Genomic DNA, 14,769 nt, shown 5'->3' on the forward strand with positions numbered 1-14,769 from the left:
TACATACATTTCATTAGTATTTGGTACCATTGCCTTTAAACTGGATGACTTTGGTCAAATGTTTTGGATATCCTTCCACAAGCTTCTCACAATAGTTGGCAGCAATTTTGGCCTATTCCTCCTGACAGAACTGGTGTAACTGAGCCAAGTTTGTAGGCCGCCTTGCTCGCACACCTTTTCAGCTCTTCCCCTAAATTTTCAATAGGTTTGAGATCAGGGCTTTGTGATGGCCACTTTGTTATCCTTAAGCCACTTTGGAACCAGTTTGGCAGTATGCTTCCGGTTATTGTCCATTTGGAAGACCCATTTGCGCCCAAGCTTTAACTTCCTGGCTGATGTCTTGAGATGTTAGTATTTCCACATAATGGTCTTTCCTCATGATGCCATCTTTTGCGAAGTGCACCAGTCCCTCCTGCAGCAAATCAACCCCACAGCATGATGCTGCCACCCCCGTATTTCACAGTTGGGATGGTGTTCTCAGGCTTGCAAGCTTCCCCCTTATTCCTCCAAACGTAACGATGGTCATTATGGCCAAACGGTTCGATTTTAGTTTCGTCAGACCACAGGACATGTCTCCAAAAATGAAGGTCTTTGTCCCTGTGTGCATTTACAAACTGTAATATGGCTTTTTTTCTGTTTCTTTTGGAGTAATGGCTTCTTCCCGGCAGAGTGGCCTTTTAGTAGGGGGTGGGGAAAAAATCGACAGCATAGTATCGTGATATTTGCCATTGCAATACTGTATCGATACACGGACGCCAAGTATCGATATTTTAGTATATAAAATGCAGATGGGAGTTTTAAATTTTTGGTGCTAGAATAATAAAATCTATTGCTTTTTTAGTCCTCTAGAAAACTTAACAGGACCATATAGAGGACTGAAAAAGTGATATGAACAAACAGAGAAATGTGTCTTTTTAGATAAACAGATGTTGACAAAGTTTGACTTAGGGACCTAATTGGAAGTTGGAAAAAGGTAATAAATTGCAATATATCTCAATATATTTAAAATCGCAATAAAATCGAATCGCAACATAAATATCGTGATAATATCGTATCGTGGGGCCTCTGGTGATTCCCACCCCTACCTTTTAGCCTGTGGATAATGACAAACTCTTACCAGCTTCAGCCAGCATCTTCACAAGGTCTTTTGCTTTTGTTCTTGGGTTGATCTACACATTTTGGACCAAAGCACGTTCATCTCCTTCCCGAGCGGTATGATAGCTGGACATTCCCATGGTGTTTATACTTGCTTACAACAGATGAACGTGATTTCTTTTGACTTTCCCATGATGTTACACAAAGAAGCAGTGTGTTTCAGGTGTGCCTTAAAAAAACATCCACAGGTGTGTCTCTAATTAACATAATCAGAAGCATCATCCGGGCTTTCCAAAATTGTTTAAAGGCATAGTAATCTTAGTGTATGTAAACTTCTGACTTTGAACAAAGTAAAGAAAGTAAAAATAGTCTAAATAAATTCTTCTCTCATTATTCTGGCATTTAGCCAATATAAATAATTTTGGTAATCCTAATGGACCTAAAACAGGAAAAGTGATTGTCTGATTTCATGTCAGACGGTGAGAAAAAAAAGGATATGTGTATTTTATATAGTGTATGTAAACTTCTGGTTTCAACTGTACACATGTACAAGGCCATGACCTGCACAGTCTGACTACTACTACATAGAAAGCTGAGTTCAGGGCTGAGCCCGGCTCTGGTTCGGGTGCCCATTTTGGACTCAGCTAACACTGCTAAGTTAGCTGCACAGCTAGCTAATGGCAGCTGTCCGCAGTTATGACCTGATATTGATATGCTGCCCCGACAGGTGTAGTCTCAGTTCACATTGTACCTTTAAATCCTCACGTACGTCCCGAGCAGCCTGCTGACAATAGACCTTCCAGGGACTGTGATGTAAGAATGTTGAGTTTTTATTCACACTGCAGATGTGTTTAGTTAAAGATACTGTACTGCCTTAATTTCAACTCTTGGAGTCTACCAGGTGCATTAAGGTGTGTGGCATTGTTACTTAAGGGATGATGACATTATGTCATGCTTGCATACACTTACACAGTAGCTGCCTCTAACAATAACCCAGGGGTTAGACACGTAGTTTGGTTGTCAGATGTGGTGCATTCAGATTAATGGATGTTCTCCTGTCAGAGACTAAAGCCCTCCCTGCCTGTGTGTGGTGTCTCAGGTGTGTTATACCTGCAGTACGGGGAGGAGACGAAGCAGGTCAGGATGCCTGCTGAGATCAGCAGTCAGGACGCTCTGCAGGCTCTGTTTGTCACTGCCTTCCCCCATCAGCTCACCATAAAGATGCTGCAGTCTCCCAACATGGCCATCTACATCAAAGACACCAGCCGCAACGTCTACTACCACCTGGAGGACATCAGGTGAGGGCCTGTTGATGCAGTAATTAGTCATTAACGTGCGTACTAAAAAACACCAACTTGTGTGCCTCCTAAATTACTGTGATACAGAAAAGGGTGATTCTGAAATGATGTACACGACCATTCCCTGCTCTCCTTTCTACCCATTCATAATGTCAAGATATACGTTCATAGTTATGTTCAGTTCAGAAGTAAGCTGGCAGGTTCAGTTACTAACTAATATCAGATAGATTTTAGAAATATGAATAAAGTTGTAAATATTACATTATTAAATAGATGAATGGAATCAGGGACCAATAACCAACAGTCTCAACTGTGAAGAGTGAATCTGAGCACTGACCGTGGTTTATTTCAATCTACAATATGATGAACAAAGCATGACACCAATCATGTACACCAATCCATCCATCCATCGTCAACCGCTTATCCTGCATATTTTTTTGAAACTCCACAAAGATTTCAACTTGTCACTAAATCCATTCCAGAATTTAAAAAAATCTCCCAGAATTTAAAATATCTATCCCAAAACACTTGTGTATTTTTCACTCACCTACATGTTTAAAATATGCACAATCCACTTAAACAGTACTTTCCTTCTAGTTTTTAATTAATTATTCTAGTTATTTATTTTTTTTAATACAAACAGGAACACTTTAATTCCTAACTTGAAAAAGTATTTTGATTTTACACAATATCTAAAAATGTTAATGTGCATGCAGGTGAAATAATTAGTCTGCAGATTCCCAGAAACCCTCTTTATTTATTATTCTAATAGCTCTTTTTTGAAGTTAAATTATAGGGTCCATATTTGTTTTAAATGCATTTCCCCAAACCTGTGATCGGGGGAAGAGCTACCTGTGCTGTGAATCAACAGATAGCAGATATGTACAGCGAGCTAACCTTGACACCCAGCTGTATTCTAACGTTAACATATCTATCCTTATTAGCTAGGCTCCTTACATGCTTGCTTAGAACTTATTTGAAGTTGGGTCTCTGACATTGACAGCGTTGTGTTTAGAACAAATACACTAACTTCTTAGAGTTAACTTCAGTGCTTTAGTTTTTCTATACCTGTACACACGGCTCTGTTTCAGTGTGTTTGTGAGAGAGAGAGGGAGTGAGTAAGCAGATTTACTGACAGTCTGTTGATATTGAGGCTTGTCATGTCGCCACAAATAAATTAATGAATGGGAAACACAGATTCTCAGATGTTTTTATTCATCTTAGTTCTGATAGTGAGTTAGTTACAATCTCCTTAATATAGGCACATGAAAACCCAGTTTTCACCCTGATTATCCCTTCAATCGTTGATAGGAGATCCAATTGCCAATCGGAATAAGCCTAGTGTACACTGCTCATCAGAAATAAACATTCACAGACCTTATTGCATTGATAAAAAAATGACTTGCTTTTGAAATTACGGTAGTAGTACATCAGAGTAATTTCCAGGAGACAGCATGATTTAGAAAGTCTCAGCAGCCATTAAAGAAACAGAGGAGGGACAGGCAGTGTTAAGTCACTGACTCCAATTTGCAAAGCCATTGTGATGAAGATCCACGTCACATATTAATGATTGTATCTTAAACATCATGAACAAAATACTAATTCCCTCAAAATAAGAATTTACAACAGTAACAAGTATATTTTTTTGGTCTTGCACATCTCATCCATCTGATCACTCAATTGGTTTTTTTTACTTTTCTTGTAAATCTTAAATATTCTTTTGCACGAATGTTGTTGTGTGAATGGTGATTCTGCATATAATAAAGTGTCCGAGACATTTTGTCCATTTGTTAACGCACATTCAGCGGTCACTGTGTGTTCTGTGTGCTTCTAGAAACATCACATCCCACTCCTGTCTCAAGGTTTATCATAAAGACCCAACACATGTGTTCAAACGCTATGCCAGGCCTGCCAACACAGAGGTGAGTCAGCCAAAACACCCTCCATATTTTTCATTGTATCCTACAGTGTTATGAATCAACTGTTTCCAGTTTCAGACATGACTAATAATTCAGTTCGATTTTATTTATATGGCGCCAATTCATAACAGAAGTGATGTCTTTGCACTAGGAATGCAAGACTAAATGGTAAATGGCTTGAAAATATGTAAATATTAAATATAAATCATAAATATTCATTGTATTGTATTTCTATAGTATTATGTAGATGTGAAGATAGCTTACTTGTTGGACTGAGCAAAACAGCCACCCTAAGTGGGATTTCCTTACTATCGGCTGCTCCCCCTACAATAAGATGTCGCCCCGTGTGGGTTAGGGTTAATCACTCCATGCTCAACGCTGGAACTCCCCAGGGCTGTGTGCTATGCCCCCTTCTGGTTAAGCTGTACACCCAAGACTACAACTCCCAACATGGAGAGAACTCTATTGTGAAGTTTGCGGACGACAACACCATCACTGGCTGGATTTCAAACAACGATGATAATTTATATTGGGAGGAAATTGATCTTTGATGGAATCCAGGAGATCTTGCAGAGTGGTCTGCAGAGAACAACCAACTGCTCAATGTCAGCAAAACCAAGAAAATAAAGACACACACTCCTGTCTGCATCAGTGGAGCTGAGGTGGAGCAGGTGAACAGTTTCAGGTTCCTGGGTATCAGAAAACCTGACATGGTCGTCTCACATCTCCACGCTGGTGAAGAAAGCTCAGAAACGACTATTTTTCTTGAGGAAGCTTAAGAAGGCCAAATTCCCACACCAAGTTCTTGTCAGCATTTACAGAGGAGCAATAGAAAGCATCCTGAATGGAAACACCACAAACTGGCATGGGATGTGCACGGCCCAGGACCAGAGGACTGGGTGATTAAACTGCTCAGAAGATCATTGATACCCATCTCCCGAGCATCAGTGATATCAGTGAGGTGAGGTGTCTACGCAGAGCCCAAAGGATACTAAAGACAGTTTCTACTGCCACACTACCAGACTGCAGAGCAGCCTTTTCCCCCAGGCTTTTTTTATCCCTGTGTCAGCACCCCTCCTGCGTCTACAGTGTTCTCGTTGAACTGACAGCCTTTGATTCAACTGCAGACAGGGCAAAACCATCTGTTGGGACGTTAAACCTTAAACCTAAGCTATTGGTGCTGGAATTAATGACAGAAGTGGCAGAATCACATACTGTATAATGATTTCACATCACAAATCATCGGATGTACTTTTGTAAAACGCCATCTTTGATGTCCAAGACTGATACACTACTTTGGCCCTGTCGTTAACCAGCAGGCACAGTTTTTCTCTTTTGACTTTGTTTTGCTTCTACAGTTACTGTATACCGCAAGGAAACATAAAGCCAGTTCTCGCAAATGTCCAGGTCTTTGTTACTGACATCTGAAGATAAACACTCCGTGTGATGTTCATAAGCCTCCTGAGGTCCTGTCCTGCTGATAGAGATCACAGGACAGACTAACACACACTATCATCCACAAACACACACACACACACTAAAAAACATGAAAGGCACAGTGTTTTCTGTGTATTGAGGACTATCACATACTGAAAATCCACTGAATATACAGTTTGACTTGGTGTGGTGAAACACCAAAGCAAAGACTTATGAAAGTACAGATAAACACGTTTTCCTCTCACACACTTCATTATCTTTATATTGTCATTATATACAAAAATGTCAGTGCCAGGGGAATTTACAAATGAAAATCTAAAATACATTTTTTCACTTCACTGTTTTGACATCACTCATCTTTCTGAGTCTTGGTCTTGTCTCTTCATCCATTTTAAAGTGAGAAATGTTCATGAGCAAACAGCAGAGGGATGTATTTGTGCAGACATTTAAACTTCTGAGGCCACTTACATGGTTTTAAATATTTAACTGCTAGCTAGTTGTGAGTGTTGGCTGTCAGTCCAAGTGGTTGGTAGTTCAGACAATAGCTTTTCTATGGTATTAAAAAGCAACCAGAGGGAGAACCTCACCTGCACTTGGGCATCAATAGTGTTGTTGAGTAAGAGAACCACAGAGTGCTGCTGATAATAGAATGTGTCAAAATAATAAGTGGCTTTGGACCTCCAGCATGTAACTCCCCAAATAACCATAGACTGTCATTTTATGTTTCTAGATTAAAGAAAAGAGATACCATTTGTTAATAGGTGTATTTTTGAATTTTGGAAAGAGCCAGGCTCACTGTTTCCTTCTGTTTCCACCATTTATTCTAAGCTAGGCTAACCATGTCCTCAAACAAGTCCAACAACATGTTTTGCAGGTTGTTTATCCATGCCTCCCAAAATGACACATGAGAAACAGTTAGGATTAGGTTGGCTAGGATTAGGCAACAATAACTAATTGGTTAGGTTTAGGAAAATGTTGTGATTTGGGAAGTATGGCATCTTACTTTTGGAAACAAATAAGTGTATTTCCCAAAATATTGAACTGTTCTTCAATAATACACAACTCAGAAGAATAGGGAAAAACATATTTATTTATATACAAAGTGACCATATTTGAAAGTAGAAGGTTTTCAACTGACAGAAACAATATGCAGATGATGTAAATAGGATGTTCTCTGGAGTGGCATATGGAATGTGACAAGAACAAGACAGATGGCATGAATACATATTAGCCAAGGAGTCTTAAATAGACCAGTATTAGGTAAACAACAGGAGATTGTTAGTATAGGTTATATTCCCCCTGAGTGTACTGCTGTGGCTCTGCACTGCACATGACCTCTCTGAACAGAGAGTGGGCGGATGTCTGACTGTGTAGCAGTGATGAGGAAAGACAGGTTCAACAAGGCCACAGTAAACATGTTGTGCCCCATAAATGATGCAGTCACCTCGGGCCAATCAGCAACAAATATGTCACCTTGTTTTGACCCATAATTATAGCATCTCCTGGACAAGTGAGTCATGTTGCAAATGTGGCAGCACAGCACAGAGATGCAGCATTTCCTCTCAGCTTCAGTATTCTGAGAACACCCACTCAGTGCTGTTGTCTGAGAATCACAGATACTGTGTCACTGTAGGCAACTACCCTGCTAGAGATGCCTCTTTAATGTAACAGATAATCAAATATGATGGCCGTTATCCTCTTCCTCCGTTGTTTTTAACAATTATGAAAAGGTTGCACGGAACAAGCCCTTTTACTAACATGCAGTCCATATGTCGTGTTTCATTAAGGCATCTTGACAAAGTCCATGCTTCATGTTGTCTGAACTGTCCTGATAACATGCCGCTACTTTCTATCCATGAGTTTGGGATGTGTTGCCAATTACTGGGATTATTTTTGTCAGTGAGGGGGTCTGATTCTGTCGGAAAACCGAGACACTGTTATGCTCCCACTTGTCACATATAGGATATTGACCCAGATGTGCCTCCTTCACTGTCCACTGCCTTCTCTGCTATTCACACACTATAATAGTATGGCGTGACCTACAGACAGTCCAGTTAGTCTGTGGAATGTCTCTGTTCATTTCCCCATGTTATTTCCCATATATTTCTAAATTCTTGAAGACAGAATTGATAAACTCCTGCACATAACTTTATTTATTTAGATATCCAAAGATTAAAATGAGTGATAGGTTGAGTGTAAGAGTTCAGTTCAGTTATGGTTTCTCTGCAGTTCAAACCTGATCAAGTCTTCTCAATGTTTCACTCCCTGCAGGGAGTTTCACATCTGAGTCAGCCACAGATGCTCATTGAAAAGGAATCGCTTATTAAATTGTCTCGCAGAGGAGCAAGTTCATAACACACTGGTTATTTTAGCTTTTCTGCACAGTAAATACAGTTAATTGTATTTACGCATTAATTAATTAACGGCGACAATTTTTTTATATCAAGTTAACGCAGTTTTTATTATTACGCTGTTATTATGAAAGTCCGTTTCTCACTGGCTCTGAATACACATCCAGAACCATGGGTCACGGAGAGGTGGGATGTTGATCAGCCTGCAAATCAGCCACTCAAACAAGCAGTGGAGGGAGGCTTCAGCAGACTACGCTGCAGTGTGAGGGAGGAGATAAAAACAAGCTATCAAACGCCACAGCCAAGTGGATAGCTCCACACTGCATGCTGGTTAGTACTGGGGAAGATGTCGGTCTTAGGAACGTTCTTAAAATCACAATGTGCTTGGCCCTGCGGGGTCGCTCTGCGCTCCGGTGAACAGGATACAAATGCTCCGCGAGTAAACAGCAGGCGCTCTATGGAGAATAGCCATGGCAACGGCTTCTGTGCGCTATACAGCTGTAACCTATTTAACATTGTAAAGAAAGGTGAAATTAGTTTAGTAGAGTGTCCAAAATCTTAGAAACTTTCTCAATAGAAAAACAAGATTTTTATAAATACCTGCAGTTGAGAACTTATTATAATAAAAACATCAACAGGGAAAACACTAGAGAACCCAGTAAACCAATTATTCATAAATGCATACAAATCTGAAACTAAAAGAGGGAATATCTCCCAGTTGTGCCTTCTCAACCTCAAAGCCAAGTCAACAAAATATAAAGATCATATGAGATAAAGAAGGAGAACAGACAGTCACAGACACAGAAGTATGTCAAAATATTTTTTTGTCTCAATGGAAAATCACAAAGGTTATATTCAGTCTGCAGGCCTTAATGCTCAATTACGATTTTTTCCCAGATCCAATTTTTTCACATTAATGTTTAAATTAATGTTTAAATGTGGCCCATATAGTGCAGAAGAATACAATGACGTCACACGCAGCACGCTGTCGTGCAGAAGCTAACAGAGGTTAGCTCCCGTTAGCTCCCGTTAGCTCATACTTGCTCAACCTCCCAATTTTCTCCCAAGATTCCCGTTTTTCATTGTCCTCTCAGGGGTCACATTTCTCCTGAATTATGACAAGTGTTCAAGTCACACATGATTTTTTGTCACTCCACTGATGAAATCACATTATGATGACCCTGCAGATTGTTTGTGTGTAATCTTAGTTCTGATAGTGAGTTAGGTAGAATCACCTTAATATAGGCACATGAAAACTCAGTCGCTGATTATCCCTTCATTCGTCGATAGGGCGATCCAATTGCCAATCGGAACAAGCCTAGTGTACACTGCTGCATACATAGTGGGGTTGCAACAGCATGAGCTTTTCATGGTATGATAACTGTCATATCACGGAAAATATCACGGTTTCTTTAATATCACGGTTTTGAACAAATGCTTTGTTAAATACTTGATCAGCTCACATTTATTTATCATCATTTACCATTACTTCTTTTAGGCAGAATAAGTTAAATGCTATAGTTAAACTATTCACTAACATTGGCCCTCTTCCACTGATAAACATGGCACTATCTAGCTGTGTGGCTAATCTAATTTAGTAACGGGCAGCGTTAGCTGCTGTAAGCTATGTAAGAGAATATTTAGAAGTGATGAACTAGGGAGAAATGATAGTTTACTAGAACTGCCACACTGTTTCTGCTGGACCCTGGTCAGCTGATTGTTTTGTTCTATGGTGGATTTGTGGCGCTGTTTTCAACAGGGGAGTAGCAGAGCGCCCTCTGGTGGGCTACCTATGCAACACTCATGACATGATTGAAGGATCTCTCTCTCTCTGTTTCATTAATTCGCTCTTATAAACCCACGAAAACGATTTAAATGCAATTGGCTCATATCGGCTGATAACATTGGCTGGACAATAAATTGGTCAGGCTATAGTAAAAAGGCAACCTTTTGAAAATAAATAAAGATGCCCAGGTGCAGGTGAGATTCTCTGTCCGCTTGCTTTTTTAATACCATAGAAAAGCAAATGTACTTTGTATGTTTCTGTCAATCTTCATTTCATGGTATACCATGACACCGATATACCACTGCTACGGTCATGTAATCAGTCCTCATGTAATGATGTCAACACAGTATCGTTTCCAGCATAATATGTCATATGTACGATTTAATTTCTAAAAATACTTAAGTAATGTTTACTATTGAGAGCTGAGAACTTTGATGGTACAGCAGCCTCTGTTAGAGCTTTTCTTGCTGTTGGACTTGGTTGGAGTCTCAGAGAGTTTGCGTGCTGAGAGAGGAGATACTGCCTGAAAGCTGAAAGCCAGTCGGGTCTGAGTCATAGTTGGATGAAGATTTTGTTGTTGCGGGGAATTTGTGTCAACCTAATTTGTGCTGGAACAATCATATGATTGACAGCCTGCTCTCCTTGTGGAACTGGTCTGGACGTTGCACTGCAGGGTTTATTTGTTGGATTTTCAAACTCCCGGCGGTTTATGTCTTACGACACGTCGGCTCTGTGTAAGTTTAGAGTTCTCCGCCCCTTCGAAATAAAGAGATGGATTTGAATGGTGTCACCCACTCAGTCGTAAGGGCTGCTGTGCACCTCTCATCTGAACAGCTACAGGATTATTGACTGTGTTCATGCAAGGTAAGTCACAAACAGCACAAAATATATTACATTTACAAAGCTGTAGTTGGTGTAGTGGAATACAGCAGAAACGGATCAGTATGCAACAAAAACAAAATCCTCATGGTACATGCGGTTACATGTTACAGGTTACATGCAGGTTTAGAACCTCTATAATGAGTGCCAACTGAATCTGTGTGCTAAACCTTCAGGTACTGAAAATGATTGGCACCAACTCTGATCAGACTGATTTAAATCATCATCTTTTTAATTTCATATTGTACGGTGTTTATTTATTTTACAGCTGGTAGATCGGTGATTCAGCCTGAGACTTACATTTACATTTTAGAAAAGCTTGTTGCATTTAAGAATCATCCATTATTATTTCCATATTACTTATACTCATGAACCACATTAGGACCAATGACATTGCACACGTGCAGTAGAGGATTACAGTCCAATAGAAAGATGGAGGATTCTATGCTATTACATGTTTTCACTTTCCATGTTCCATTTTCCATGGCTTAAAGTGCTATTAGTGGTAATATAGCCAGAAACAATGAAGTTGTATCTAACCCTGTAGGTCAGGCTTTGCTGTAAGTGTAGAAAACCGCAAAGGGGGCACAGTTGTCCAAGTCCTTTATGTTCTTTTCATAAAGTAGATTTTACAACTATGATGACGGTGCAGTGCTTTGTGCCTTGACATGGCATATCATTTGTAAACTATGACTGTGTGTGTTATTCATATGCATTAATATTATTAATGCTAACAGGCACTAAATGTAGTCCATCAAATAAGCAACAGTCTAACCATCAAAGAAACTGCAGCAGCTCTCTGCTAATTCCGTAGGCAGCAGTAAAAATATCCACAAGCTAACAGGCTAACATGAACCAAGTATACTGGCTGACTCTGGTGCATTAACCAATCTGGCAAGCCCAGAATCCCTTAAATAGTCTCTTCAGTATTATTTAGCGTACAGGCTGCAGTTCACCAGAAAAACGTCAGTATAGGATGTTTGTAGGACGGGGTGGTTGAATGGGTCAAACCCCAGAATTACACTCAGGAATGGCGTTCGAGTCCCATGTGAAACCAAGTAAATGTTGAGTTATTTTGAGTTGAGCTGAGTCAGGTCAAGTTGAGCATATGGGTTTGTAGTACTGAATGGTCTCAGCGGTAACACATACAGCTACAGTAAGCCCTGATGGGAAGCCATGCATCTGTCAGTCACCATCAGCACTGCTTAAAGAGGTGGTATTCTGCTCATTTTCAGGTTCAAAATCTTAATTAGGGGTTGTACCAGAACAGGTTTACATGGTTTAATTTTCAAAAAACACCATATTTTTCTCATACTGCACATTACTGCAGTTCCTCTTTTCACCCTGTGTGTTGTACGCTCCGCTCTTGAGCTACAGAGTGATGCATCTTACTTACAAAATCTTTGTTGGGAGTTGCACATGCGCAGTTCCCAGGTAAGGACTGCTAGCCAATCAGAAGCAGAGAAGGGCGGATCGTAAGAAACAAGGTAGTGTGATTTCACTGAAACCGCCCCCCCAGTGGTTTGTTAGTTTTTTTTTGAAATAAAAAACTGTTCCAAATTATTATGCCCAACAGTTTTTGTAGGTTGTAAATAACTGAAAATGGTCATTTGTTGAACTTGCAGCATTAGGAGGTCATACTTACTGAAATCAAAAGCTATTTCAATCAAACACATCTTAACAGGGCAAGTTACATGTTAACATAGGACCCCTTCTTTGATATCACCTTCACAATTCTTGCATCCATTGAAATTGTGAGTTTATGGAGAGTTTCTGCTTGAATTTCTTTGCAGGATGTCAGAATACCCCTCCCCTGCTGTTTTGATGCTGCCTCCCACTCTCATGGATCTTTTGCTTGAGGATGCTCCAAAGGTTCTCAATAGGGTTGAGGTGAGGGGAGGATGGGGGCCACACCATAAGTTCCCCTGTTATGCCCTTAGCAGCCAATGACATAGAGGTATTGTTTGCAGCAGGAGATGGTGCATTGAAGATGATTTTGCTACAGAAGGTGCAGAAAGTGGTCAGTCAGAAACTCTATATACTTTGCCCAGTCATTTTCACAGTTTCAGGAACCCTAAAGGGGACTACCAGCTCTCTCCCCATGATTCCAGCCCAAAACATGACTCTGCCACCTCCTTGCTGACATCACAGCCTTATTTGGACATGGTGGCCATCCACCAACCATCCACTACTCCATCCTTCTGGACCATCCAGGGTTGCGTGGCGCTCACCAGTAAACAAGACTGTTTTTGATCTCAATATTAACCAAAATAATTAGCAGCCCTACATGAACATTTAATTTAATTCATGAAATTATAGAAAATTTGTTGTGTGTAACTGCTTCATTCAATAAATTCTTTTTATTTTTAACTTGAAAAAACTAAATTTGGTGAAGAGCGTATTATGACTTTTTAGGACTCGAAACTAAAAGTTTAGGACTTGAGACTCGACTTGGGACTTGTTTTTCTTGACTTCAGACTTGACTCGGACCTGTCGTTATGGTTGGTCTGGACTTGGGACTCGACTTGGGACTTGAGTGCTTAGACTTGAGACTTACTTGTGACCTGTAAAACTAAGACTTGGTCCCACCTCTGTCGCATAGACTCTTGCAGTGTTCTCTTCACTATCACATGCAATGAAGACAGACTGACATGTTTGTGTATGTGTGTGACTTTCCATCTGTTTGTTGACTGAGGAGAATTGCTGTTTTAAATGCAATTAGCTCACATTGGCTGATAACATTGGCTGGACAATAAATTGGTCAGGCTATAGTTTTTACTATAGCCTGACCAATCAAAAGGTTGCCTTTTTAGGCAACCTTTTGAAAATAAATAAAAAGATGTCCAGGTGCAGGTGAGATTCTCCGTCCGCTTGCTTTTTTAATACTGTAGAAAAGCAAATGTACTTTGTATGTTTCTGTCAATCTTTATATCGTGGTATACCATAAAACCAATATACCACTGCTACCCTCATGTAAGCAGTCATCATGTAATGATGTCAACACAGTATCGTTTTTAATTTCTAAAAATACTTAAGTAATGTTTACTGTTGGACTCGACTTGGGACTTGAGTGCTGTTTTGCATGCTTCTGACCCATTAGTCACATTTTAAAGCTCTGGGTTTGGTTTCTTTGTGTGTTGTGACAGGCTAGTTAGACAAGTGACTGATGATGGAAACATAACATCAAAACATGTAGTTATCAACTACTCATTAATTGAACATGTGCATGCCTGCTGCAGGTTGTGTATCAGTGACCTACATATTATTTTCTGATAGAAGAAATAGTAGGCAGTACACCATACATAAGAATGATACCGCTGTATTCTGGCGTCTCAACTCGACCAAGTGAATAATGAATGGATTCATGAATTAGGACCTCTGAGTAAGAGGCAGAGGGGATAATAGAGGCTCTGATTGACACAATCTTATCTTTATAATAAGATAAAAACAATTCACAATCATTAGGACCACACCACATGCTGTATGTGAGCAGCTAACATTTCTGAGCCCAGTTTGTTTGGGTGAAGTCTGTCTCTCTTAAAAAGAAACATTCTTTATTAAATATTCAAATTATCGACATAACACACACCGTGAGCCCTGCAAACGGACTGGAGCCAGTCATGGAGGCCAAGGAGTTGACTGAAGCGGCCAGCACCGCGACCAACTGTGGGAATGGGACCCGAGATAAAAACAGACTTCCTACACTGCTTTAAAAAGTTAAAAAGACAGTTAAAATCTGATTTGGTCAGCTCAGACCGTGAAGAGATGTATCATTTGGCTTTGGTGGCACCAGGGAAGCAGTGAGTGGTAGCGTTAAAGAAATGAATGTTCCTGTAATGGAGTCACCAACTATTAGTGTGGTTGGGGAGAAAAGGGGACGAGGAGATGCCGGTTGTGGGGTTTCGGAGCAGGACAGTGCAGAATTTGCTTTCACACTGTGCCCGTACAGATAGCTATTCACTTTTGGTTTTCTGTGTCTGTTAATGAGTTAGGAGGGCCTAACC

At 40.1% G+C, this 14,769-nt stretch overlaps 1 protein-coding gene across 1 annotated transcript in view; it reads left to right on the forward strand.

Annotated features, from left to right (window-relative positions):
* LOC119902937 (sickle tail protein-like) overlaps window positions 1-14,769 on the forward strand; it is a 128,306-nt gene that overhangs the window by 38,405 nt on the left and 75,132 nt on the right. The window contains exons 6-7 of the mRNA XM_038719342.1: window positions 2,195-2,393; window positions 4,228-4,315. Coding sequence (XP_038575270.1) covers window positions 2,195-2,393; window positions 4,228-4,315 — 287 coding nt within the window. The remainder of the gene's footprint in view (window positions 1-2,194; window positions 2,394-4,227; window positions 4,316-14,769) is intronic.

The sequence above is a fragment of the Micropterus salmoides genome, unplaced genomic scaffold (assembly GCF_014851395.1).
Source record: "Micropterus salmoides isolate LMB-PRFRI ecotype aquatic unplaced genomic scaffold, ASM1485139v1 Ms_hic_scaffold_14, whole genome shotgun sequence".
NCBI classification, from domain to species: Eukaryota; Metazoa; Chordata; class Actinopteri; order Centrarchiformes; family Centrarchidae; genus Micropterus; species Micropterus salmoides.